Raw genomic sequence first — 27,979 nt, forward strand, 5'->3', positions numbered from 1 at the left:
TGAAATGTATCTTTTGATTCGTAGCTCTGATGACAAATCTGATGGCACCAATAGCTTCAAAAGGGGGGTAAAACATTAGCTCGGCTGGCGAGCCCTCCTCTTCTACCGCCGCTCTTTTGAGGCGGAAGAGAAATCCTGCTGCCCCCTGTCCTGTTGCGGCGCGCGATCAGTCGTCGTCGCCTCTCAGAGTCCAATCTGATCACCTCCTCTTCTCTCTACCAAGCTTCGAACGGTTGCAATTCCACTTCCACCACCCTTCAACAGCCTTCTCCCTAGTTGCATGGGAAAGTTTTGCCAAGTGGCAGCCTTCCTAATGCATTTTCAGCCATTAAATTAAATTTTCAGAATTAATTAATTCTGAAAATTAATTTCAGCCGTTTTGACCCTGCCCAAAATTAAACATGCCCATCTGTAATGAAATTGGCTGGGCCATTTGCAACTTGGAGTGGTTCCCAACCTTTGTTGACCCTTAGACTAGCATTAATTAATTAATTAATGCTAGTCCCTAGTGTCACCACTGACACTTAATGGCCAAACAATTGTCCTAGGGTCCAACCTGGCACCAACTGACCACCAAAACCCGGTTGGCATAACTTAATACAACTTTTGCCTTTAACACCCACTGCATCCTCAGGGTCCTTGGCCCGTTATCACAAGACTGTGACAACTATTACCTTTTTGTTGATTTCTTTATTACATATTTTATTTGGGTTTTCTTTTTGGAAGGATCTCTCTTGAAATCTAAATGCCTGAGTTGCATGGCCAGTATGTGAAACAGACAGGAATTTCTAGTGAGTCAAGACTGGACAGTTAAGGTCCAGTATAAGTCTGGAAGAGACTTGTGAAAGTGTATATGGACAAGTGTGTTGAAGAACTAGCCTGGAAGAGACTAGTTCAAAGTGAAGATGGACAAATCTTCAAGAGATTAGTCCATGTGGGGTCATCAGTGGAAATTCACTTTCAGTTGAGCTACATTACAAATTTGGATGTAGCCATAGTTTGCAAAGATGGTCAGAAGACTAGTGGGGATGCAATGGAAGCAACTCCTAAAATTTAGGGAGTTACTATTTTTGGGCCTCAGAATCTGTTCGCGTCATTATCTTCGTTTTTGTACGAGGATTAATCCTCTGGTCTGTGCCGGGGTCAAATTTTGAACAGAGGATGGAGAATTTTAGACCAGAAGGCTAGAACGGGAAACACCTTCCAGTGTTGCCATGTGGCACAAAGTTGTGCACTTACCTCTTTAAAGAGGGGCTGGCGTGCAGTTTTTGGGCTGAAAGGGTCTCATTTGTGATGAACAGCTGCAGATGGAGAGCTCTTGAGAGCTGGCCTACCTTGTCTATGATACGCTGAGGGCTGGGCTTGTTTCCTACTCTCTCTCTCTCTCTCTCTCTCTCTCTCTCTCTCTCTCTCTAACAGTATGGTTATGCTTCAGAATCAAGGGCCTTTCTTCTGATGCATGTACAGTTGTGTGGGAATATGCCGTTTTTGCATGAGGCAAGAGTCTCCTTTCTTCAGGAACAGGAGCAGTTGTTTGCTGTTCCCAAGCGGGAATAGGTGAGGGTGGTAATCTCACCAAGCAGGTGTCTGAAACAGCACTAAATCAATACAGAATTTGGACTGTTCAGAGGTTATTTCAGAGCCCAATTGATGTCAGAGTCAAGGGGCACTTGGCACAGATGATGTAGAACAGTACAGGGAACAATATGAGCTGAAAACATGTTTCAGAATAGGTCTGAATCAGTAATTACAGTGGGCTGAACAGTATAGGGAACAATATGAGTTGAAAACAGGTCTCACAATAGGTCTGAATTAGTAATTACAGCAGACTGAAATGGTCAACTCTGCACTCCAACTAGAAGTTTCAGACTTGGGTAGAGTTTCCCCTCCTGGTCAACTTGATTTGGGTCAGTAATTGTACTGTTATGCTGCCAAATTTCACCCAGAATAGGTGAAAGACAGCCCATTGTACTTTCTCTTTAAAAAAATAAAGAAATACCGCAAGGGACGCCTGACTTAGGGGCCAATAGGGTGTCTGTGTGGCAACAGGAGCATTCTAGCTTCTTGTATTTCTTCTTGATTTTGTGTCTTTAAGTTCAGGTAAAGTGGGCGACTGTAAATTGGGTGAAAGCATTTATATAATTTGGTTGTACACTACCGCCCTTCCCAGCGAACAGGCCGGTCACACCCGTTCCCATGAAATAACTGCCATGTGCATCACATGTGATAAACAACCTTGCACATTTGATTAGTAACTTAATCGAATGTTACTAGCAAGATTAAAGCACCTCAAAATTTCACGTCCCTGTGACACGAAGAGTGGTCATTTTGACAATAGGTGAAAAGACTTCCTGAAAGTCAATCCCCTCTTTCTTTGTACAGCCCTTAGCCACAAGCCTGGCTTTGTATTTGGGTTTGCTGTCCACACACTTGATTTCATAGACCCATTTGTTTGGAATAGCTTTCCTATCTTTGGGCAATGGAACCAAATCCCGAGTATCATTCTGATACAATGACTTCATTTCTTCCTGCACAGCTAGCTCCCACTTTTTCTTTAACTCACATGATAAGGCTTCTTTATATGTGAGAGGCTCACCCTCATCTGTGAGTAAAATGCAGTCCAAAGAGGGATCAAACCTTTGTATAGGTCTCTTGACATGTGTAGACCTTCTCACCGAATGATCTTGCTATCAGGCAATAGATCCACATCCAAAGGAATGTCAATGACCTCATTATTTGGCTGCTGAACTGTATTTTCAGGCTGCTGTAATACATGTTCAGGTTGCTGTAATTCATTTTCAGCATGCAGATTTTGTTGCCCAAGCTGATTTTCAGCATTCCTTTGCTATCCATTTTCATCTGGCTCAATGATGATACTCTGATTATCATAACCAGCATCAAATGGAGCTGAATTTTCAGTGGCTAATGGCTATTCAAGTGGCTGATCATGCTGAAATTTCACTTTCTTTTTGTCCAAATCACTAGGTGTGGTATTTTTCAACAGTTTTGACTCATTAAATACCACATTTGGGTTGTGTAACACATTTTTCATGCTTGGAACCCAAACCTATAGCCCGTTTCACCTTCATCTCCATAACCCATGAAGATGCCTCTGTGGGATTTTATGTCAAAGTTTGGGTTTACTATCAACAGGTACATGTACATAGCATTTGCAGTCAAAGACCCTTAATTGGTCATATGAAGTAGGTTTGCCAGACCAAACCTCTTTAGGGATGTCACTTTCAAGTGTATGATGTGGAGATCGGTTGCAAATATGCACTAAGGTTTTAAGTGCCTCTCCCCAAAACAACTACGGGAGATTAGCTATGGATAACATGCACCAAAGATTAGCTATGGATAGCATGCATCGAATCTTCTCACATAAAGTGCGATTCATTCGCTTGGCCACACCATTAGATGATGGATTATAAGGAGCTATTAGCTCCCGTTTAATCCCATTAGTATCACAAAACTTTTTGAAATCTTTAGATACATATTCTCCCCCATTGTTTGTTTTATGCATTTAATTTTAAGCCCTTTTGAGTACTAACAAATGCATAAAAACTTTTAGAGGCGTCCAATGCCTCGCTTTTGTACTTAAGCAAATAAACCCATAGCTTTCTAGAATGGTCATCAATAAAAGATACAAAATAACGGAAACCACTATGAGTTTTTATTGGCATGGTACATATATCAAAAGGGACTAAATCCAAGATACATGCCTTTCTAGAGGCTCCATGAGAGTATGAATTCATTATATGTTTTCCCAAAACACAGTCATCACAAAAGTCTAGCTTTGAGTTTTTCACATCAACTCTTCCAAGTGAAGAAAGTGCGTGTAAACCCTTTTGGCTCATGTGTCCAAGACGCTTGTACCATAACTCCATGTGTGACTACACTTCAACAACTGTAACTAGCTTTCCAGGAAGTGCCTTGTAGTGAAGATAATATAGAGTACCCTTTTTATCACCTCTAATGACTAGCATAGACCTTTTCTGTATCTCCCACATTCCACCACCGAAGATAGTGAAGTAACCCCTACTATCTAGTTGCCCAATAGAAAGCAAGTTCTTCTTAATGCCAGGTATATACCTAACATCATGAAGAATCAAATTTTGACCATTTTCAAGAGCCAGGTATATGATGCCCATTCCTTCAATATCACATGCATGGTTATTGCCTAGGTAGACTTTTCCAAGGCTACCTTCTGTATAAGAAGAAAAACACTCCACAGATGAAGTTACATGAAATGAACCACCATTGTCAACAATCCACGATTGTAACAAACCATCATGAGCAGACAACAAGACATCTATCACATCCCTTTTAGTGATATACATGTCTTCCACTGTCATAGCATGTGGATTTGAAGATGCAACTAGGAAATCAACATCTTTATCTTCTTCTATCTCCTCAATAACAACATTAGATACCATATTTGCCCTTTTTGTTTCTTTAGGGGTAGAGCTGTCATCCTCATTCTTTTTGCCTTTTGCATTAGCCTGCTTCTTGTGTTCTTGCTTCTTTTTATAGTACTTACAATCGGGCTTTTTAATGCCCTTTGCGTCCACACTGATAGTAAGTGACATCTTGTTGTTTTTCCTTGCTTTTGTTGCAATGTTTGTTTTTATTTATAATGTTTGTCCTCTTTTCAGTTCATCCTCTTACATTGTAGGATGATCCACTGTTTCCCCCACTTACCTTGCATCTAATCTCCTCATTGAGAATAGGACCACACACACCATCAAATGTCAAGTTGGGATTGTTGCTCAATGACACAACCAATGCTTCCCATGAATTTGGCAAAATCATGAGCAAGAAAATAGCCTTAAGCTTAGGATCAAAAACCGGCAAGCTTGCATCCTGTAATTGACTTAAGATACTAGAAGCATTTAAATGCTTTGAGGTGGGCTTAGACTCATCAAGCTTCAAGTTGACCAACTTTCGCATGAGATATACTTGATTGACAGGAGTGGTATTCTCATACGTAGCCTTGAGTTCCTCCCAAATTGCATAAGCAGTGGTGAGTCCCTTGATATCAACCAATATATCATCTGTGGCTGTCATTTTGATGTAAATAATGGCTTTCTTATTCATTTTAGTCTAGTCCTCATGTGACAAAGCAACAGGCTTATGTTCTGCCAAAGCATCATCACAATCCTTTAGAAAAAGTATACCCTGCATATGATCTTTCTAAAGATCAAAGCCATTGCTATCAAATTTATGAATCTCAAAAAGATTCTTTCTGTGAGATGTAGATGCATTACCAACATATTTAAATATGAGATGTAGATGCATTACCAACATTAAATATGAGATGTAGATGCATTAAATGCTGCATACTTTCAGCCAGTAGTAAGGTTGCTGAATATAACAGCAAATACATACACTTGTACTTCCAAAGATGTCCAAGAATAAGATATTTTTGTTGCAAATGTCAGTCCCAAGTGCTGATTATAGCATGTACATGAGTCAAATCTGATACATTTGCAGAAATGACAGCTCCCACTTCAATAATACATCACCATAATGCCCAAATGCAATAACCCAAGTGTTGTATGTACCACTGTTTCACTGCATAATGAGCATTCAGCAATATGTGTACCAAGAGAAGCTGCAATTTACAACATTTAATGCATCCCAAGTCCAAATTTCTCCCACTCAGCAGTAAATCTGTTGTAATATTACTGTCAAAGTACAAATGGGCTCAAAATGCATCACTGATGCAAAATGCCTCAAAATGTTTGCAATAAATCTGCCCCAATTGCATTAATTCTAATTATTGTTGAAAGATAGGGCATGACATCACTGAATGTCGTAAGCACATTGCATTTGAGGAGGGGGAGTCCTGTCTTGCTCTCACACATGAGATCGTGAAGTATTCTCAGTTTAGGAATTACACAGTATAGCCCTTGTATTCATAATGCTTGTTTTTCTATCATTGATGAGGCTTCTACTTGGTATTTCAATAGTGGTGCATCTAAGTATATCACCTCTTGTCGAGCATTATTTTTCTCTCTCTTTGCTGTACTTAAAGGGGGTATAGTCATGTGCTAACAATGCCTCTTATGCAGTTAAAGGCATTGGACATGTGCAAGTTATCTCTGTTTTGGGTACTCCTTTGACATTGCATGATGTTCTCTACGTGCCTGGCATCAAGAAGAATCTTATTTCCATCTCAGCCATTGCAACTTCAGGGTTTTGCTTCATTTTTGATGGTTTTTGATGTGCATTATACGATGATCAAATTTCTTCTACCATTGTCTTGACAAACGCTCTTACTAAAGATCTCTATTGTCTTGATACTTATGATCAACAACTTGCTGAAAATCCTATTGATAGTGCTAGGAATCTTTTCATGATATGCATTTATGGCATTATAGTCTTGGCCACATTAACTATTGAGCATTGATGAAGCTTTAGTTAGAGGATATGGTCAAAGATCCTCCAAAAATTCACTTGCCATCGAATCACATTTGTGAAGGTTGTTTACTTAGTAAGATGCATTGATTCTCTTTTTTGAAGGATTCTTATGTGGATTTGCTATCTATCGTGCATCTCCTTCATAGGGATGTTTGTGGTGCTATGTGGACCGGATCCATTGGTTGATTCCTATATTTTGTCACATTCAACGATGACAAATCCTAATTCACTTGGGTATATGGGTTGAAGTCTAAGTCTTCTCTTGCTTCAAGACTTTTATTGCCATCATAGAGAACCAAAGCAACTTTCGCATTCCGACCCTTTGCTCCAATTGGGGGGGGGGGGGGGATGAATATCTTTCCAAACAATTTTCAGAGTATCTTGCATCTCGAGAGCCTTGGGGTAAAAGAAAGTAAACAAAAGGGCCTATTTCTCATGGCTAAGTTTTGGGCCTAAGAGCGAGTGTTGAGCTAAAACTTCATTAGTTTGACTTAAACAGTCCCAAAACACGCTTAATTAATGAAGAAACCTTATTATTTTCTAAAGAAATGCAATCCTAGAGAGTTACAATGTCTTACATGCCAAACCTTAATTTGGGTGTCCCCAACTTTCTATAAATAGGCATGTAGCCTACCACTCTTCCTCAATCTTGTTTTTGTAGGTTTTAGGAGCTATATCTTTGTTGCCCACACCCCGTTTGTGGAGGACATTACGGTTAGACCTTTTACTTGTTGTATGCTATCATCTGGCACCAGAGTCTAGTCTCCAACTCCACCTGTGAGCTGTCGCTTGCATCTAGGAGTTGCCACTTGGTACCCTGGAGCGGTCCCCTGCACTCAGAACCTTGCGTTTGTTGCTAATGTCATTATCTGGAGGTGTTCCATCCGTCTCACACTCACCATCATCCAATTCCTGCATTTGCTGAGTTTCTCTCTTCTTCAGTTATCGCCTATATTTCCTACACTTCTTGTACGGTTGTCTACTGTATCCAACTGTCGCCTAGTTTTTTTCTCTCCTCAGGTACTTGCGTTTTTGTTCTTTCTCTCTCCTCACTGCTTGTTTGCATCAAATTCAGCCTCTCTGGTTGTGCTTGCAAGTGTTCAACACACAGAGGTTGCCTTGTTGATTTTGGGATCTGTTTTTGAGTATGACACTCTCGCCAGATCATAACCTCTTCCTTGATCCTAGAGATACGAGAGTTCGAGGTTCAAGATTCACTACATAGTGTGTTTGTTTCATGAGTATTGTATATTCAGTAGTCATTCACTTAATTATGCATTTTGTTCACTGGCTTTGAGTCACCCTAACCCTAATTGTATTTTGTGTTATCAGTTTGTGCTTTGTCGTACCATTGGTTTTGTGTTTTCTATATTTAGAGCATTTCTTCACACTTTCATCTACAAAGGTTGAGTACCGAGTGGATTGTTCTACTACTTGTGAGACCATTAGGCTTTGGAGGTTGTTGGAGGAGCTCGGCACATATAGGAGCTACCACACTACTATGCGGCAATGAGAGTTGCATAGCCTTGGCACGGAATCCTGTATTTCATGGGAGGATGAAGTACATTGAGATACAGTATCACTTCATTTGTTAGAAGAAATTGGATGGGACCATTGATGTGGAGTATTGCAAGATAAAGGATAATGTGGCAGATTTGTTAATCAAGGCACTTCCTTAGGTTGTTCTTTAGTAGTATTCTGGGTTTGTGAGCCTTATGCGGCGTCCAAGATCTGAGAGGGGCTGTTAGAGATTTGGCTACCTCCAGGTTGGTACACATGGTTAGGAAGATTAGGGCAGTTTATGCAGCATTGCATTGCATACGAGCAATTTGGGCAGTAGATATGCAGTCACCAGCAGTTTGGGCAGTGATTAGGGCAGGCAGATCAGGGCGGACAGGTCTAACTTCATGCAGGAGTGCCACATGGCAGATGGCAGTTATTTACTGCAGTTGGCAACATTTATTGTGCAGTCTGCCAGTTTTACTGGCCAACCTGATCCATATTTTTGTAGTATTTGCCCTATTTAGGGCAGCTATACAGAATGAGAGAGTGCTCTGGCTGTTCATAGTCTTACAGCCCTCTGTACATACTGCCCTCTTCTGTATTCAGCATACATTCATTGCAGTCTTCAGCATTCTGCTGTCTCTCTGTCTCCCTTTTTTCTCTCCGTGTGTACATTTCCTTGTTCACTGCACTCTGACAGCTTGGGGACTATTGTATGCTTCACATTATAAAGGCAAGGATTGCAATTGAGATTGTTTCAAACAAAAACAATTTGGAGATGTTGAACACCTTGAATTTGCATGAGAGAGAGAGAGAGAGAGAGAGAGAGAGAGAGAGAGAGAGAGATTTCTATGCAACACAGGTCACAACTTTTGCTTGTAAGTTGGCGAAGCATCGAAAATCCAATATTCTGGAAGTGAAAGATGTTCTCTTACATTTAAGTAAGATCCCATTCCTTTTTGCTGTCATATTTGGTTGATTCCTTTCTCATGTTGTAGCATGTTGTTCCTGTGGTTATATTTATGTGATATTGTGGTTTTGCTTCTTATGAAAATGCTGGAGTTTGTTTTTGTTCTTCCAAATGAGTTGTGGTCCTATGTCTCTGTTTTATGTTTTCGGCTTGGTGTGTTACTTTTTTGAACAAGGAACGAGTTTTCTTATGTCCTCGTGACCATGAACGACTGTCTGCTGAGCCCTAGTGTAGGATTTTGTTATGTCTAAGGGGTTTTTGGTGGTAAAAGGCCTTTAATGTATATTATGCAAAGGGAGTGAAATTCTGTGACCATGTTTTGTCTTGCCATTGCAAGATAGCCTTCAAAATTCTATGTAGGTCAATGTCTCTGCAATGAGTTTCCAATTGATTTTCTATTTTCTCATGCAAGGGTTGTGCTGTGATACCTTTATTACAACCATGTGCAGACGTTAGTTTTTTTTGAAAGACTAAATAGGTCTTTTTAGACCAGTTAGTACCAGCTCCAAGTAGCTCTAGAGGACATCAGGTACTGCGTGGAGCCAAATAGTACCTGAGCTGTGCATAGATTGCTGAGCTAGGTTTTCATCAAGGCAGCAACCCCTCAATTCTAACCATATGGGGTCACGGGTGATTAAAATATCTCTTTGGAGAGTCAAGACTTTGATCATATAAAGTATTGTTAAAATCGATTACATTGAAGGCTATGCAGTTTGTGTAGGTGAGACCTCTTCTTTTGAGGATTGTGACTGGACCCCTGTGACTGCCTATGTAGCCATTGAAGGTTGGCTAACCATTTTCTGTGATGATGGGATTGAAATAAAAAATGTGGGGCATGAAGTGTTCTCTTAGTTACCCTGTTGCATGAATCTCGTATTGTTGGTCTATTTTGTGACAGAGAAGAAAAGGAGGGACTCTTAGATCTATTTAAAAAAGATGCATTACAGGAAATAATCTGGAATGTTTTTGCAAGTTCTCTAGCTAGAGCGCCAGTCTTTGTAAGGGAAGAAGACCACAAAAAAATTTGGTTCAGTGGAAGTTTTCTAAACCAACTTGCCTATAGAGTAAGGGCCAATCAACAACAAATCATGAGATGAGTCATGAGCTGTTGTGAAATGACAGGTAACCATTCTGCTCCCCCCTTAATCCAGGATACAAAAAACTTAAAAATTCTGCATAAACTTCAAAGATCATATCGAAATAAATCTCTCTATAATAGACATTGGCAGAAATTGATCAAGACTAAATATCACCCAATCATGGTTGCTGCAAGACAATGGATTTCTATTTTTTATTTCAAAAGAAGGAAAAATGTAAACATTGACTACATTGCAGATAAGTTTGAAGAAATCAAGAGACAAGTCATACATCTATGCATAAAACATTTGCTCTTCCTCAAAGAAATAGTTGTGTGGCGATAAATTGCATCTGCCTTCCAGCAAGCTGTGAAACTGTTTTATCTGAGACTTTGCCATCTTCAAAATGCTTTAGATGAAACTTCAAACAGGAGCATTAGTACAGAAGTTATCGTGAGCAAAAAGGCTGCAATGCACAATGTTGTAACTATATGGCACTCTAATGCCCTAGTCTCCAAAAACACACAACTAAAGAGAGTAGAGAGTCCAAAGATGGAAATGATCCTCCTGTTCATATATTAGAGTAGTAATAATGATGTATACAAGGGTAAAGGCTGCTAGTCTGATATTGTGAGGTCCTAGGTCCCACATTGTGAAATAACTGACCTACATTTCACATGTGCAAGTCATATTTGCACATTTGATCAACTTTTAATCAAATGCTTTGCAAAGCATCAAAATTTCATGTTATTGTGATACTTAGGAGCTCTACGATTGCTCTAAACACAAGGAACTCATAGGTCAACGCAAGTTGTGGACAGCCAACTGTTGAAAGTCTGGCCCATCTAACCCAAAAATCCTCCCACCACAAGGGTGCCCCAATCATGAAGTAGTCCACTTGTGCATCATTACAGGCATAAGAGCCTTGAAACCTCTCGTAGTTAGCAAGCTGATCTTTGATCTTATGCCTAGTATTTGCATTAAGTATTGGGTGCTATAGAAATTATGGCTCACCTTATCATCAATTTCTTGATCCTTATCTTGAAACTTAGGGTCCAAAACAAAGGCTGCTGCATGTAAAGGTGAGCTGCACGCATTCCATCTCTGAACACAAAGATCAAAGATCTCAGTTTTTCATGATTAGGCACTCACTCTTCCAAATTTTCAATCAGCCAATCTACGACCTTATACACTTTTCCAATACATGGTTGCATAGCATTAGGAAGCCTCAATAAGTTTACTATTGGCTGCACCATTGCATAGGTCCTCTTCACCTCTTTCCAAAAGTCACTGTTCTTTGCCCTCCCTTGCATAGTAAACCTATGCAAGTGGCTGCTGATGCAAATGTGGTGAACTTATCACCAGCAAGTAGCTGCCTCATTGCAATATTACATTCTCTAAGTTGCCTCAATATCAAATTATTATGTGCAATAGGGTTTTCATAATACTTACAGCAACATCATCTTAGACATTTTGGACAAACTCATAACGAAGGTATTTAGGATAATGTCACCAGCTGATTTGCATCCTCGATCATTGGATCAACCCATGCTAAGTGACCAATATCCTTTAGTAGATTGTTCGATCATTATACCACACTGCCATGCACCAGGAAACAATTATGTGCTTGTAGAATCCATAAACAATGGCACCTACTTCGTTGTTTATGTTAAAGGATTGCACCTACCAGCCACATCACGGGCAGCAATGGTGGCTCGGGTTGCACACGGGCAGGCAGCAGGCAGCAGAGCAGGTTGGGCTGCCAGATGGCAGCCTTGTTGGCTTGCCCCAGGTGGGCCATTCTGGACAGGCCGACCTGCCCCTTTTTGAGCCCCCAATCCTACCTATTTTAGGCGCTTGCTGGTCACACTCAAGTCAATCTGTTTGAACTTTGTACACAGCTTATGTGGTTTCTGGCTGTCATTATACGTGCACTTCCCTGATTTATTTACCTCCAGCGCTCAACATCCATCATCCATTCCCCCAGCGCGCGCCGCCCCCTGCCCCAAAAAACACACACACACACACACACACACACACACACACACACACACACACAAGAAAAAAGAAAAAGAAAAAAGCCCTGCCCCATGCAGTGCTCAGCATCTACGATTAAACCTAGCATATGTTTTTGCATCACTGCACTCTGATGTGGTATCAAAGCGGTGTTAGGGGCTGATCAAGCATGGGCAAACCTGAGGAGGAGGATTCGGTGTTTTCAGCATATGGGTGTGAGTGGGAAGGCTGCACATCATTACATGGTTGGTGTGAGGAGAGACACATGCTAATGGAGACCTGTTTTCTATTTGTTTATGCAAGAACAACGGTCAAGGCATGATAGAGGCTGTGTTTTTAGCCTTGTTAACAATAAAGTCCTTCACTGTATGGGTGAAGGATGTCCTAATTGGTTGCCTGTTTGAAGCCAGAGGGGGACTACCCAGCACATTGGAAGTTGTGCAAAGTTGGAATGAGATGTCTACTAAGGTGGACATTGAGTTTTAGCGCTTATGGAATGGAAGTTCCTTGTCCTATTAGCTCTTCCTTGGGATCACTCGAAGGAGAAAACTACAATATTTGGTGAGTGATGATAGAGGCCATCTTGGAGTCATATGATTTGTTAGACCTCGTGACCCAGGCCATTGATCGTCCAGTAGACAATGGGTCTTCAACCATTTCTCAACATGAGAAATTGTAGTTGGAGAGGCCTAGGCACATTGGGATAAGTTGAATGCTCACAGTCGCTCGTTCTTATTCATCTTGTGTGCATATGACCGGCACCTGTTAGATTTAGTTGCATCTTGATCAAGTGTATAATAGGATGATGCCTATGAAGAGGGTCTCCATGCAGATACTGATGTGGTCACTCATCACCTGAACAAGTTTGTGCCTATGAGGAATCACATGAACAAACTCTGGCAATTGCAGATGGAGGCACACAATGTTGGCAAGGCGAGCTTCTTTAGGAGAAATGTTGATGACTTTTTGGTCACATTTCCCCCTTGGAATGGTGGTTTTTCCTCCTTTAATCACCATGGGGCATATTGACACCATCAAGTGGGAAGAGCTAGTTCCCATGATTTTGGACTAGGAGGAAGGGTTCAAGACACAAGATTTTTAGAAATCTCATTTAGAGGCTCTTATGAGTCAAAACACAAAAGATAAAAGGGAGGGCAAGGACAAGAAGAAGAAGAAGGATAACAAGCTTAGGAAGAAGGAAGCCACTTGCCATAGTTGTGGCAAGGCCAACCATTGGAGAAAGGATTACCTAGACAAGGACAAAAAAGAAGGCAAGAAGGAGAAGACCAAGGACTTTGAGTCATGAGGAGTAGGTGTTGTTCCATCTTCATGTATGTTTCTTCATTTGGAGGTGATTAAGACACTTCTACCTCTGGAGTGGTGTTGATGGCCATTTAGGCTTAGGAGTCGTGCTTCTTGCCACATGAATCCTTTCAAGAATGTCATTGCTCCTTTGCATTTGATGCAAGGGTACATTTTGATTGGAGACAATTCTTTTGTTCCCATGTACGCATTGGTTAGATGAAGGTTATCCTTGATGGGAAAGGTGGAGCCTTCACATTAGAGGTCTTATATGTCCTAGGCCTTGGCTACCATTTACTATAGGTGAGTAAGATATGTGAACTAGGGCTCATTTTGGAATTTCATGCTGCTTCCTTCAGGATTCTAGATGGCTGGATGCGATAGGTGGTGTCTCAAGGGAAGGAGGACAATGGTGTTTACAAGCTTTGGAGCACAAAAGCGCTCACCTCTTATCTCCTTTCTTCTCAATCATAGATTGAGCTATGGCATGCTAGGTTTGGTCACCTCAACTACTGCGAGTACCTTCGGAAGGCAGCTCGTGATCAAATGGTTCGTGGCTTACCAAATGTTGGGTGAGTCATCCTCCTTATGTGTCTTGCATCCAAGGTAAACAACAATGTGATGCCATTCCAAACAAGGTTTCTCTTGTGGCCATGGCCCCCTTGGAGCTTGTTTACAGATTTATGTAGACGGATGCAGTAGGAGTCCCTAAAGGGAAGTAAGTATTTCCTGCTGATTGTGGATGATTTCGGTTAAGTCACTAGCCTCCTTGGATTTTTGAGACTAACTTATCTTTGAGGAAAATCAGTTTGGGTGGAAACTGAAGACAGGTAGGGCTGACAAAGTCAAGGAATTCACCTCCAATGAAATGGCTTGCTTTTGCATAGGGTCAAGGATTCATAAGGATTTTGTGAACACCAACACCTTGCAGGAGAACAATGTCTTGGAGGGGAAGAACATGACCGTGATTGAGATGGGGAAGACTATGCTAGAGCATTGGACAATACCCGAATTCTATGGGCAAAGGTGGTGACCACAACTACCTGTAGCCTTAACAAATTACATGTGTCAGTAGTTCTAAGAATGACTCGATTTGAGGCATATTTTGGTTAGAAGCTTGACATTTCTTATTTCAAGGTGCTCGGGTGTGACACATATGTGTACATCCTGAAGGAGTGTTTAAGATGGAGCCCAAGTCCTCTAAGCAGGTGTGTTTGTGGGCTACAACTCCTAGTTAGTGGGATATCGGCTTTATGATCTAGATTCCCAGGATGTTTGCACCTGCCATTGTGGATCTCAATTTGTGGAGCTTCTAGCTACAAAGGAAGTTGAGGAACACTCTGCACTTGGAAATCCTAGTGATAGATGGGTACATGAGCAAGCTCATGTGGAGTCAGCAGAGTCTGAGGCGCTTGAGGAGGAAATTGCTCTGCCACTTGATCTGCAGCCAATGGTGATCTTGAGACTTCAGAGACAAAGGAATGGGGGAGTATCCTTCTCCTCCCAGGTGTGTTTGTGACACACTCGGTGATGTAGGGATCCATTTGGAGAGAGGGAGTTTGGAGGTATTACTGGTTACCGCACATGCCATTTGCCTGTGTGGTTTGTATGGTACATCTCTTGTATTGCATTAAGGATTCCATTGCCCATTCGTTGATTGTTTGAGCTCTTGCATTCTATGCAGTGTTCTTCCCTATTCTTTGTGTTCTTGTAGTCCATTACAGCAGTCTCTTGCTTCCATTGTTGCCCCGTATTCTGACATGGTTATGCATGTTTGCGTTGATGCTCTTGGTGCTGTGTGCTGTGGTACGGTCTCAGATCTGCACATTTGAGTGCTGCCCATTTCTGTGTTTGACTGTTGTGAACTGATCCAAGTGTCGGGAGCCTTCCTCCTTGGCTGAGTGACCTGTTTGTGCCATCTTTTCTGCCCTGGAAACCTGTGTTTTCAGCTCCAGCACCTGTGTTTTCAAGCTGTTTTATGTTGGCTGGGCTGGGCGACTTTTCCTTGGGCTGGGCTCTTCCTTCCTAAGCAGGTCGATTGCACAAACCCTGAGTTTGGCATCCTATCCCTGCGTTTTACTATTGGCTTCTCTTGTGTTGGCTGGTTGTCAATATTCTGAGCTGTACATGTCTGGTGGCTGGTGTTTCCTGGCTGTGCATTGACTTTTCAGGTTGTCATTGATGCTCATGATGTTCTTCTTTACTCATGTTGACTTTGCAATTTGATAGCTGGACTTACTTGTGCTTTAATATATGATTTAGAGTGGGTTAGCATGTGACCATTGTCATGTCTTGTACACACTAGTGTTCACTGTTGAGTCACATTTCTAAGTGCTTGCTTGATCTGTTATTGAAGTGGAGAACCTTTTTGATTGTTTGGGCTGGTTGACCATAAGTGGCCTAGTATCTCCTCTCTCTCTCTCTCCCTCCCCTGCCCGCACCCCCCCTCCCCCCCATCTTGCATTCACCCATCTTTCTTCTAACTTTTTTGTTTGGGTTGCTTGAGATTTCTTCATCATTGATACTAGCTTTTCTTTAGGGAATAGGTGGTAAGCACCTGATTTAATTCTAATTACAGCAAGCAAATAAATGCACAAGTGGATGGCCATCGTGGAGTCCGTGATGCTGGCCGTCATCTTGGTGATCGCCTGCCGCCTCATTGGCCGCATCTACAGCAGCGATGGCAATGGCATCTCCCACGTCGCTGCCCTTGTCCCCCTCATTGGCCTGCTTCACCCTCCTCGACGCAATAGCCTGGCCCTTTTGGGCAAGCTAGTGATCCATGTTCTCATACCAGGTGGGCAGACCTGGAAAGTCATTTTGCAGGAGGGTCTCCAGGAGTGCAGACCGAGGCTTGGCGGTGGATGGAGGCCATCCTTGAGATGGATCTTCATGACTGCCCAGATCACGCCACCTAGATCTTCCTTCCTCCACAGCTTACTTTGAGTGTGGCAAGGCCTTCGTAAGGCCCTAGTTCAGAGGCCCCAAGGATGTCAGGAGGAGATAGACCACTAGTCGGTGGTCTGGAACCCTCAGGTCAGAGATTGGGATGGGATATGGATTGGTGAGCGCCCCCACATCCAATGGGCTGGTTGGAAGGTTGGCCCTGCTCGTACTATCAGGACGTGGCGGGAGGTGTACAGGATGGCGGATTAGGAGAGGTGTTGCAACGGGCATTAGGTTGTCAACGAGGAGCTGAGGTGAGGAGGAGGGAAATTGACTCAGTGATCCCTCAGGAGTAGCTAGACCCCCCGATTCGAGAGCCGGTGGAGCCTAGTGAGGTGTGGGTTGCTAGATTCTCACCGGTAGGTATCCCCTCTTACAGGTGGCATGTAGAGTGGGCGGTGCCCCCCTGCGGGACTTTCTTCACCGGGCAAGATGGGGGGTGGTTGGTTCTTGACAGAGGGCAGTAGGATGAGGAGATTGTTGTCCTTCCTTGGAGGAGCATTCGTGTGGTTGGACTCTAGGGGAAGACCTAGCGACTGGACCCTTATGTGCCCTGGGAGGAGTTTCAGGAGTGGTGCCTTTGGATATGGGAGAGCATGCCAGTTGATGAGCTGGAGTGGGACCTTGGAGAGTGGCTATGGCCGGCCACTGCCGTCGCCGAGAAGCCACTGATGTTCTTGGAGTACACAGCCAGGATTGGTAGACATGTACTGATGCAGGAGGACATGGGTTGGGCGTCTTCGTGTAGCAGATATTGGGCGGAGCACAACATTACAGATGCCTTTCATTGGACTTTCTTGCGTCACCTGTGGGATAGCTGGAGGGCGAGGAGGGTGTCGTATTTCCTTTGGCTTTTGGCACATGGGGGTTTGGCTGCTGGGAATTGGTTGGCCCAGATGCAGCAAGATGGAGGTTGCAAGCTGCCCAAAGCAGCACTTGGAAACTCCAAAGCATTGCCTTTGGTCTTGCAAGGCGGCATAGCTCGTGTGGAGAGGAGCCTATCATATTCTCCACTGTGTGGCACCCAGCCTTGGATGTATCTTGTGGGGGGCTTTTTGTTGGTAGGTAGTTAGCCAAGGCCATCACCTTTTGTATGAGGCTGGGATGTAGGACACTATTTTTCTCATCGAGGCTGGGTCTTGTGCAGTGGTTGGCTTGGAGGCTTTACCCGACCGCCAAGTATTAGATCCTATAGTAGAGCGCTTAGAGGTATGGGAGATCGTAGGGAGTCTTACAGGATGGCACATTTGGAAGGCACGCTGTTAAGTGGTTTTTGGCAGGGAGTGCCTTTCAGTATATGCGACTTTGGCAGAGCTTTGGATCTCCATCATCCACTCTCTCTGCGGCCATTGGGACCAGGTGCAAGGCGAGTCTCGAGCTTGTCAGGAGCTCCATCTTCACTTTCTGCTCACTTGGGGCGGCCATGATTTGTTCTTCACGATGCAGGCGGCAGCCCCAGATGGCAATACACTCCCGCTCCATGGCTTCTTGCCCCCATCCCCCCCAAACTGCCTTGAGAGTCTTGTATACATGATGGATATGTGATTTGCATCAGCTCCAGTTAGTCTGTTGAGCATGTGCACTTCGTTGTAATCAGCCTTCTGAGTAATATAATTAGCCACATTTTACTTGCAAAATAAATAAATAAAAATAAATGCACATAAACTGAAATGCAAATGTTGCCACTTAATCTTGGACATTTGACACCCGATCGGCCCCAAAAATTGGTGCCCCTTGTGGTATTTCATTAGCTTGAATTGCAAATGGATGGAGTACACCGAGATTCTTCAACCTCCTCTTTAGTTTGGATTGCAAATGGATGGAGTACACTTAGATTCTTCAACCTCCTTTGCTAATCCAAATTCCTCTTGTTGTCACTGAACTCATTGTGCTCCTTGGGTGATAGGTTCAGCCCCAAATTCAATGTTAGCTGGTCTGCCTCTTGAATCTTTTGAAATTCTTCAATTTCAGTTGCTAAAATTCAAGTCCCAAGCCTGCCAAACTTGAGCACACTTCTCGAGATGGTTGTCAAGCCCTAATCCCTGCTGTAAATTAGGATTTACAGGAGAGATTCTTCAAAATCTCCACTTCCAATGGTTGTAATTGTTGAGGAAATTTGAGATTTGATTGAGAACGAGAGAGAATGCTAAGGAGAGAGAAAGTTCTGAGTTTCTTTGTGAGAAAATGTCAGAAATCAGTTGCTGCCCTACTTGAACAGCTTGTATAGTAGTGACCTACAGCCAGGAGTCCTCAATCTACTGTCGCTTGTGGTTTAACCGGTGTCGTCTAGTTCTTGGGGGCCTCAAACTGTCGTCACATGGTGTAGGGGCTGACCTTGATGGCTGGAAACCTCCGTGATCAGCTGGTGCCTGCTCCAACAGCCTTCTGCTTAGCTGGCAAGAGTCAAGATGCTCTGTGTGTGTGTGTGTGTGTGTGTGTGTGTGTGTGTGTGTGTGTGTGTGCCTCTAACCAACCTCCTGTCACTTGTATGAGCAAGTTTTGGCAAACTGCAGCCATTCTAACTGAATTTCCAATGATTTTCAGTTTTATTAAGTTAATTTTGAGAATATTAATTCTGAAAATTGATTTAATAATTATTTCTTTTCCAAGAAATTAATCCGACCAACCAAAAATTAAATTGGCTCGACCAATTTATCACCCAAGTATTCTTGAGTAGTCATTAGCCCTTTAACTGGCATTAATTAATTAATTGTTGCCAAGTCCCTAGTGTCACCATTGATAGTTAAGGCTAATAAAATGATCTAGGCCAATTTCGAACACTAGGTATCACCTAATGCCTATCATTTATAACTTACTATAGCTTTTGCCTTTGGAATTAACTAATATCTTGGGATCCTTGGCTCGATATTTTGAAATAAATTCTCTGCACATCACATTTGCACAATTGATCGTTAAATTAATGAAATGCCAAGTGAAGCATAAGCAAAGTATCAAAATTTCATGCCTCAACGACAATCATTATCTAACCTTGATCTTTTGAGGCTTTTTTTTGAGCTTGGGGGATACTTGGTTTTTAGTTTGCAATTGCAGGTTCTTCATCTACTGCTTTGATCGTGTCCCAAGCATTGTGGATTTCATCCACATCTTTGGCGCTCCTTGAGTCTTCTTCAGAGGCTGGTGGTTTTGGGTATGCTTCATTGATTTCTTTTGGTGGTCGCTTTGGTGGCCTCCTCTCTATGCTATCCAAATGAGATGCTATCACGCTTCATCCATTGTGATCATGTTGATTGATCACAATGGTGGTGACTGATCCAAAGAGGGTCACTATGTTTTGTGGTGCCTTGGCCGGTTTTGTTTGGCTAATGGACAGATGGTTGCTCCATTGACTCGTGACTCTTTGGATTGACTCGGATGTTGGTCCCTTGTCAAGGAGCGAAGTCGATACTCCTACGGCATCTTTGGGCTTGGACGAGTGCCCTGCAGGATTGCTTGTGTGGGTTCTAAGTTGACTACTCCTATGGCATGGTTGGGTTGGATTCCCAGTGGGTTTGTTTTTATGGGTTCTAGCATTCCCCGAACTCCTCAATAGTGATGCCTATTCTCCTCCGGTGGGCCTTGGCATAGAGGGGGGATCTCCTTGTCCTCTAGTGGTGGGTTGATGCTCCTCATGTACCCCCAAGCCAGAGAGGGATGATTGTGAGAGGGCAATAGTTAGACATGTTGATGCTTGTGATATATCCATGTGCGGTGGATATTGATGGAGGCTTTCTACGTGCATCCATACATTCTAGCGGGCTCAAATCCTAGAGTTGGGATTGACTTCTAGGTTTATGATGGGCTACTTGATGGAGAGGTGTCTTTGCCCCTAGTTTGAGCTCATGTGAGGGGCCACTTTAGGGGTTTCGTTGAGAGGGGATCCATGGTGATGATGTGCTTTCACAGGGTACAAGTGATAGACTATTTCCACTTTTTGTGATCAAGGTTTGAGTACGATCGACATTGGCTTGGTGCTTCTTAGATGTCTTTTGGATTAGGAGTCATGACTTAGAGCTAGAGTCTTGGAGTGTTTCAGGTTGTCATTCGGGTACTTTGAGCATTCTTTGTCATTGTTGTATTTATTATGGTGGTATAGGGCATATCATTGCTATGGGACATGGTGATAGTTCCTAGGGGCTTGTTGTTTCCATCATTGCATATTTTATTGTATTGACCACCCATGGTTTGAGAGAGGGTGTTAGCTATGTACATTTCATGGGTATTTGGGCATTTATTAGGCTTTGTATTGGGTGATTTATGGGTAGTCTTATAGTCTATTTTGGGGCTAGCTCATTTGTGTTGGGGTCTCCCTAGTGTCTATATATACTCCACTCCATTCGTTTAGTATAGAATCACATCCATCTGGAGAGGCTCTTCAGCCTCTTTTACCTGCTGCTTACTCTCTTTAGCTGCTGTTCACTTATCCTACCGCAGATCTACTGCTGTTTACAGCCCCTAGACCCTAAATCCCTCATCCTTTAGCTCCCTAATCTTTTTCATTGTCCACACTTTTTGTATCTGTTTTCCCTTAGATTTACAGCTTTTGTTCACTGTTTCTAGAGCAAGCTATCCCTCTTCTTTCTTTATCCTTAGCTGTCCTCACACATTGGAGCTGGTTTTACCCCCTTTTCTGCTGTTTTTCTCTACTTTGAGCTAGCTACAATCATGGTGGACACATTTTTGGAGCCACACACACACCATCAGCAAGTATGGAGGTGGGGGTGGCTCAAAGCGTTAATGCAACTACTACCATGTCATACACAAGGGGAGTGTTACACAAGTGAAGGATCATCTTGCTTGTGTTAGTGGTAAGGATATTGATAATTGGCCCAAGGTGCCCAATGATGTGTTTGCTAGTTTAGAACAATGGAGGTAGCAACGCCTTGTGGTTAGTGTGACAAGGCCTTGTGGTTTATGATTGTTGACATCATCATTCATAGTAGATTGTAGTCTTTTATATCGAGTTCTAAATCTTGATAATTGAAAGTTTTGGAAGCTAATTTATTGTGGTTGTATAGCCTTTGGTAATTTCATGTACGCTCATCAAATCTCTTCTAATAACAGTATATAGGTTCAAGTACAAATGGTATTACTTCTTCATATATATCTAATATTTAAATATTCCTAGAAATCTATATAGAATTTGTTTCCTTGTTTTGTCGTTTCGGCCACATGCCAAAACTCGATTTCGTGACTCCGAAACACATTTTTGTTTCTCCTTTTATGAAACTCCAAGCAACTATGCATAGGAGATGGTTGGTCTACTAATTGGATGTAAAATCAATGTTTTTGAGACTTGGAGGAGGAAATCTAGGCTGAAGAGCCTTCTAGGGTTATTGTCTTTAGATAGTAAGGTGTATTGGTTGAAGAGGGCTCTGTATGGCCTTAAATAGGCTTCTTGTGCGTGGAGTGGAAAGATTGAAACCTTGCTTTAAGAGAGGTTGGGGTATTGGAGGGGAGACTCTCGAATTTGTGTGTAGTATTAGTGCTATATGTGGACGACTTTATATTGACAAGTGATTGTACACAGATGATCAAGTAGATAAAGGATGCCCTTAATGAGAAGTTTGAGATAATCGACATGGGTCTTTTACATTTCTTCCTAGGTCATGAGATATGGTAGACCAAGAGGGGGATCTCTCTCTTTTTCTCAACATTGATATGTGAAAGAGCTTTTGACTGCCTTTGAAATGATTGCATGTTGTCGCATCTCCACTCCTATGGATCCTAATTGGAAGGCTTCAGCCTATGCAAATTTGCCAGTTGTCGATGCTTTCAACCTACTGATGGCTGATTGGATCCTTGATTTGGTTACTTAACACCAAGATCAATCTTTGTTTTCCAATTGGTTTGCTTATAGTGCTTATGAGTGAGCCCAAGAAAACTCATTGGCAAGCTACCTTGAGGAATCTCTGTTTCCCTAGGGAAATCTAGACCTTGGCATCTTCTATCCCGCAAGTTCAAGAGACACCAATTTGGTGTTTTGGGGATAGATAGATTCTGATTGGGCCGGTGATGGTGATCTTCGCCCATCGACGATGGTAGGTTTTCTCTTTCTAGTTGGTGTAGGTGCTATTTCATGGAGTAGCAAGAAGCAATTGTTCCCATTTTTAATGGAGGTTGACTATTGAGCGGAATTTGATACTGCATACTTAAACTATGTGCCTTTGGTGGATGTTGGGAGAGCTTGGCTATCGTCAGGGACCCAAGCTACCACTTTCCTATGTGAGAATGAGATTTGCATAGCTCATGGTGGAACCCTATGTTTTATGCACGGGCAAAACACATCGAGGTTTAGTACCATTACATCCAAGAGAAGCTCTTGGATGGTACCATTGAGGTGGAATATTACAAGATGAAAAAGACGTGGGGGAAACTTTATGCAACAAAGGGAGATGCTTGTGTTGCCATCATCGTCATCTATATGGATGACTTGAGAGGATTTGGGTGGGCAGGCTAAGATGCTTTCTTAGTATTGACGTGATTAGATGTGTTGTTAGTATTTGGCTGTCCCAAATGTATTTTGGCTTGGATTGGATATGTTGTCTAAGTATGGTATGGCTGCATGCAAGCCTCTTTTAGTGTCATTGGAGTACAATGTAAAATTGAAGGCACTACAATGTATAGGCGGATAGTAGGGAGTTCGATTTATATGACTAACAAAAGGCCATACTTGAACTATGCTGATGGGCTTATGAGTCAATTTATGCACGTACCTAGGAACCCTCATTTGGATGCAATCAAATGTATAGTGGCAGATGTAAAGTCCACCTTGAATCTCTTCATGAAAGCTCTTCCTCAAGCAGTTCTTAGATAACACTCTAGGTCCCTAATCCTTATCTTGTGTCCAAAAATTGAGACGGGGTGCTAGAGGATTGACACCTTTTGGATGGGTGGGCAGCGTGGGCAGGGCCAACACCATCACAGGCTGGGAAGCACCATCGTAGGCAGCAATTGGGGGGTTGGGCAGCGCATGGTCAGGCAGTTTGTAGGCAGGAAACGGGCAGCAAGGGAGGTCTGACGAGGGCAGGTTGGATTGACATATGGCAGCCTGCTTGACCTTCCCTAGTCGCCCCATTTTGGACATGCTCACTTGCCCCTTTTTGAGTCCGTCTGTCAGTTTACCCGCACAACCTTTTGTATTTATTTTGCTTTGACTTATTCACCTTCTGTGTTCAGCATTCTTAGTATTCTTTTGTCTGTCTGTCTGTCTCTCCTCTCTCGGTGTTCAGCATCTACGATCAGTCCATGCATACTCTTCTGTATTGATGCACTCTAATAGTTTGCGGGCTCATCATCTGCCACAAAACCCACCACAAGCTATAGCCCAATAACCTGGATGTACTAATCCACTTTGCTGCAATGCTAGATACTTTCCCAAGCTACTTCATGGAATCACCATTAACTTGAGGATGAGAACCTTTATAGAATGCCACATATGTGCCAAGGCCATAGAATAATGCCTTCTAGCATTGATTTGTAAACAAGGAAGAGAAGACGAGTATGATCAAGATGGGCATAGAATGTGTAACCAACTATTTGTATGTCAACTATTATCAAGATGTATTAGACTAATGATTTATTAATTTGATGCTTATATATCTTGAAAGGTGATTTATATTATTTGAGTGTTCCAAAATATGATTAAATGCTCATCTCTTTATTCAAGGATGACCAATGGATAGCACACCTTGTAATTATACTTGGGTTGTGATCGACTAGATGTCCAAGAGAAATTAAAATTTTAATTAGGTGGTTAGATTGACCAGAAAGCCTAGATGACTAATGTTTTTTTACTCAAGTGATCACATTGACTAGAAGCCCACATAATGAGTGGTTTCAGAAAGCATAACTAGATACTTATTATCAAAGAAACAAACCATGAATTGGTGAATCTATATAATTAAGCTCTCTAGAATCTAAATTTGGGAACTCCTAAAATTTAGGAGATTAGCATTTTTGGAAGTACTCAAATGGAAATTTTGTTCATGTCAAAGGCTCTAGAATTTTGAAAGGAACAATTTTGTCTCAAGTAGCTTATCTCAAACTCTTAATCATTTGAAAGATTTTTAGAGTAGATGATTTGGAAGCTTATTTCTTTAGAAAATTGACATGTCTAGAATAGGACATGTGTCATTTTGAAAGAGAGAAGTGTCTCTTTACTTATAATTGTACTCAACACTTGTCATTGAAAAGCCCTAAATTTTTTTTCATAAATTTTGAGAAATTGCAAAAATTTAGAACTACTTACAGCCAACGATCAATGTCAGTGATGAACCCTGAGATTTCAGTGTCAAAGGGAGTTGATTCTGGCAAAACCCCCAAAATTTTCAAGAGAATTTCAAGAAATTTCAGAAGTAGGGCAAGTTGGCCGAAAACCCCCAAATTTCTTGGTGCCTAGTGTGAAAAATTGAAAATTTCTTTGAAATTTAGGATGAGACAAGCAAGATGGACAAGAAATTACACAAATTTTCAAAACACCCAGACTCTAAAATTAGGGCTTTTGCACTTTTAGTTTTTTAGTATTTTTTGTACTTTGAGGTTTTTGAGTACTTTTGCACAACTGAAAATTTCATCAAAATTCAGGATGAGATAGGCAAGATTTCACACTTTTAGTTTTTTAGTATTTTTTGTACTTTTAGGTTTTTGAGTATTTTTGCACAATTGAAATTTTCATCGGAATTCAAGATGAGATACGCAAGATGAAGGAGAAATTGCACAAATTTCCAAAAATCCCTAGACTCTAAAATTAGGGTTTTGCAATTTTAGGTTTTGAGTATTTTTATATAGCTGAAAATGGCTGAGACAGGCAAGATGGACCAAAAATTACACAAATTTTTGAAAGCCGCAAATTTAATATATTTTGTTTTAAATCTACAAAAAATAGCGGGTAGAGTTGAGAAAATGATGGGAAGGGCTGAGAAAATGATGAGTAGGGCTATGCGCATTGCTACGTGCGTGATTGTGTATGGGATTGCTTGTAGGATTGTGTGCACATTGAAATGGCAACAAATTGTTCTCTTATAAAAATAGCAGCAACTCCTCCCTCCAAAGTATAGGCTCCTCTTTCTTTCTTGGTTGAGTGGACTTCGTGCGGTTGACATTGACTGAGTGGTGGTGAGAGAGAACGTGCATGTCTAGCTCTAATACCATTTGTTGTGAGAGAAAGAAAGAAAGAAAGAAAGATATATTAACGTCTACATAAGGCCAATGTGGCCTATGAGACAAAATCCAGAGTACATCCATGTCTAATGTCATCTCATCAGTAAGGTAAAGATAACATTACAAATAAGTGGGTGCCCTATGAAACAATACTGAAAATAACTATTTGATGGGACTATACTAGGGTTGAGCCATGTGTAGTGTTATTCCATCAATAGAAAAGAAAAGGAAAGTAAAGAAGAACCAGATCTGATAGAACCATGTACAAAAGTGTGGTGGGGACTATGGGATGTAGGTGATCTCAAGATCTGCACATGATCTCAGCTATGATGCAGTCCCTAGCTGCTTCACTGGTATGCCTGGTGGTGAGTCTACGGTGTCTCATGATAATGACTCTAATCCGACTGTGGTGTGGCCTCCTCGGACGTGGTCGTGGTAGACGGGGTCATCGTGCTCGACGAAGGGAAGTGGCTCTATCCAATGTGACACCATGGTGTGGCCTGTAAGGTGTCTGGCGGGTTGGCTTTGTCTCTGCTAGGTTGGTAGTGTCAGTAGGGTCGGCTCTGTAGAAGAAGTTTGTCACTGCTCTCTGTGTGTGTCCCTCTGGGTGAGTTGGTCTCCTGTCTCGTAGTAGTGCAATTCGGCGCCTCTCGAGCTCCAGGAGGAAAAGACCTAGGCATCTCTGGTCCTCATACTCCATGACTCGACGAAGGGGTCCAAATCCATCACGGAAGAGACAGTGGTACCGTCCTCGTATGTCATAGTATACTGTGCATCTGCATATGTAGTGCTCCTCCGTCTCAGGCTCTCGACCACAGAGCTGGCAAGTCCTATCCTCTGCTAGGGTATTTGTCCATCTGTCTGTCTCCATCTGAAGTCTATGTGAGGAGGTGCGAATCTGTCCGATAGGAACCCGTATGCTATGGGAGAGATGAGTGTCCATATATGCTGGCCGAATAGTGAAGCCATCATCAGAGAGACATAAGAAATGACTCCTGTAGAACTCCATCCTTGATCCTAGAGGGAGTGGTGGATGGATCCATGTCCTTGCTGTCTCAATCCTCAGGATATCAGCTCTGATCACCTGGTTCAACTTTGATCGGCTGAGAGAAAGTATAGGGCAGTCAAGGCTATAATCCAAAGGTGGAAGACAGTCAATATCCAAACCATGTAGGCTCATCCAAGTAGTCATCTGTGAAAACCAACAGTTCTTCTCGCCTCCAGTTGCTAGTTGTCTAGATGAGGTTAGTACCAATCTAGAGTATCTATGGCGTGGAAGTTCCCATAGTCTGTGCCAAAAGGTCAATGCCCTGAAGAGTGCCTCCGTAACTATAGGTGTTGCCCCTAGCTCTACTCTGACAATGGGATGTGGAGTGGAGGGCTTACTCTTAATCATACGTGCTATCATCATGATCAATGGCCTTTCCACGCTATCCCAACCATCATAATAATCCCTCTCTATTCCAATCTGATAAGTGAGTGGGCTAAGATGCTTGTGGTACAAGCTGCAACCCCATACCTCTGCTCCATATAGTAATGTAGGTGTGACTAGGGTGTCAAACAACTAGAGTTTGGTGCGGGGTTCCTGGAACTGTATGTGAGCACATTGACTCTCGAGTGCCCCTAGTGCTGCATATCCACGTGCCAAACGTGCCTCTGATGCCCCTCTCAACGAAAAACGTGGGCCAGAGAAGGTGACTCCCAAATAGACATATTCCCTCACATGCTCCAGGATGTCTCCCCCAAATGTGAACTGGTATATAGATCTAGTCACCCATGCTGTTGAGGTATTGAAAACCATGGTTTTGGTCTTTCCAAGGTTCACTGTGATGTCTTTATCTCTACAGAAGATGTGCAAAGCATCTAGATGGCACTGCAATCCCTTTGGTGAATTTGAAATGAGAACAATATCATATGCATAAAGTAATATCGGTATCAGCATCCCTGCCAGATTGGCTCCAACTCCTCCTCCTCAGTCTATGTAATTAGACACTTCATCTATGTATAGACCAAACAATGTGGGTGAAAGTGGGCATCCTTGTTTCACTCCTATGGTACTGTCAATCCTCTCTGATAGCCCCTAGGTGCTCGTACATGACCTGTCACTGCCTCATATAATGCATAGACACCCCATCGTATACCCTCTGGTACTCCAATGTCCTGCAATCTCTGCATGATGCGTGTACGAGGCACTGTAACAAAAGCTTTGCGAAAGTCTACAAAGCAATAATAAATCCTCTTGTCTCGGGTTCGACCCTCCTCAATAATGGCTCTAAGTGTGAGAATATGGTCCAGCGTGGTATATCCTCGTCTGAAACATGCCTGTCCTTGTGCTCTCTTGCCTTGCATTTCAGCCCATTCACTGAGTTTATGCTCCAATATAGATCCATACATCTTGGCCAAAGTATGACCGATCATAATAGTCCTGTAGTTGCTAGGAATCAGGGGATCACCATTTTTAAATAGTGGGATTATAGTATTGTCTGACCAGCTCATAGGGAAACGTTCACATGCTGCTCTATTGAACATATGTGCTAATATGGGTGCTAATATGTCACAAGCATGTGAGAAATGTTCTGCTACT

General features: G+C 42.4%; 2 protein-coding genes across 3 annotated transcripts in view; one reads left to right on the forward strand and one right to left on the reverse strand.

Annotated features, from left to right (window-relative positions):
- LOC148016489 (uncharacterized) overlaps positions 1 to 27,979 on the forward strand; it is a 65,171-nt gene that overhangs the window by 17,273 nt on the left and 19,919 nt on the right. For both annotated transcript variants that reach the window (XM_087664315.1, XM_087664316.1), the window contains exon 5: positions 8,789 to 8,867. In XM_087664315.1, coding sequence (XP_087520441.1) covers positions 8,789 to 8,867 — 79 coding nt within the window. The remainder of the gene's footprint in view (positions 1 to 8,788; positions 8,868 to 27,979) is intronic.
- Positions 25,841 to 27,337, reverse strand: LOC148016490 (uncharacterized). The gene is made up of 2 exons (XM_087664809.1): positions 27,194 to 27,337; positions 25,841 to 26,863 (listed from the first exon to the last, which is right to left on the reverse strand). The coding sequence occupies exons 1-2, from the start codon at positions 27,335 to 27,337 to the stop codon at positions 25,841 to 25,843; spliced, it is 1,167 nt and encodes a 388-aa protein (XP_087520935.1).

The sequence above is a fragment of the Lygodium microphyllum genome, chromosome 23 (assembly GCF_053477565.2).
Source record: "Lygodium microphyllum isolate KBCC chromosome 23, Lygodium_microphyllum_v1.1.10, whole genome shotgun sequence".
In the NCBI taxonomy this organism is placed as follows: Eukaryota; Viridiplantae; Streptophyta; class Polypodiopsida; order Schizaeales; family Lygodiaceae; genus Lygodium; species Lygodium microphyllum.

Coding starts and splice junctions, on each gene's coding strand:
- LOC148016490 (XM_087664809.1), bottom strand. CDS start 27,337: ATGCTGATACCGATATTACTTTATGCATATGATATTGTTCTCATTTCA. Junction 26,864..27,193: donor TTGGAAAGACCAAAACCATG/GTTTTCAATACC, acceptor CTCACTTATCAG/ATTGGAATAGAGAGGGATTA.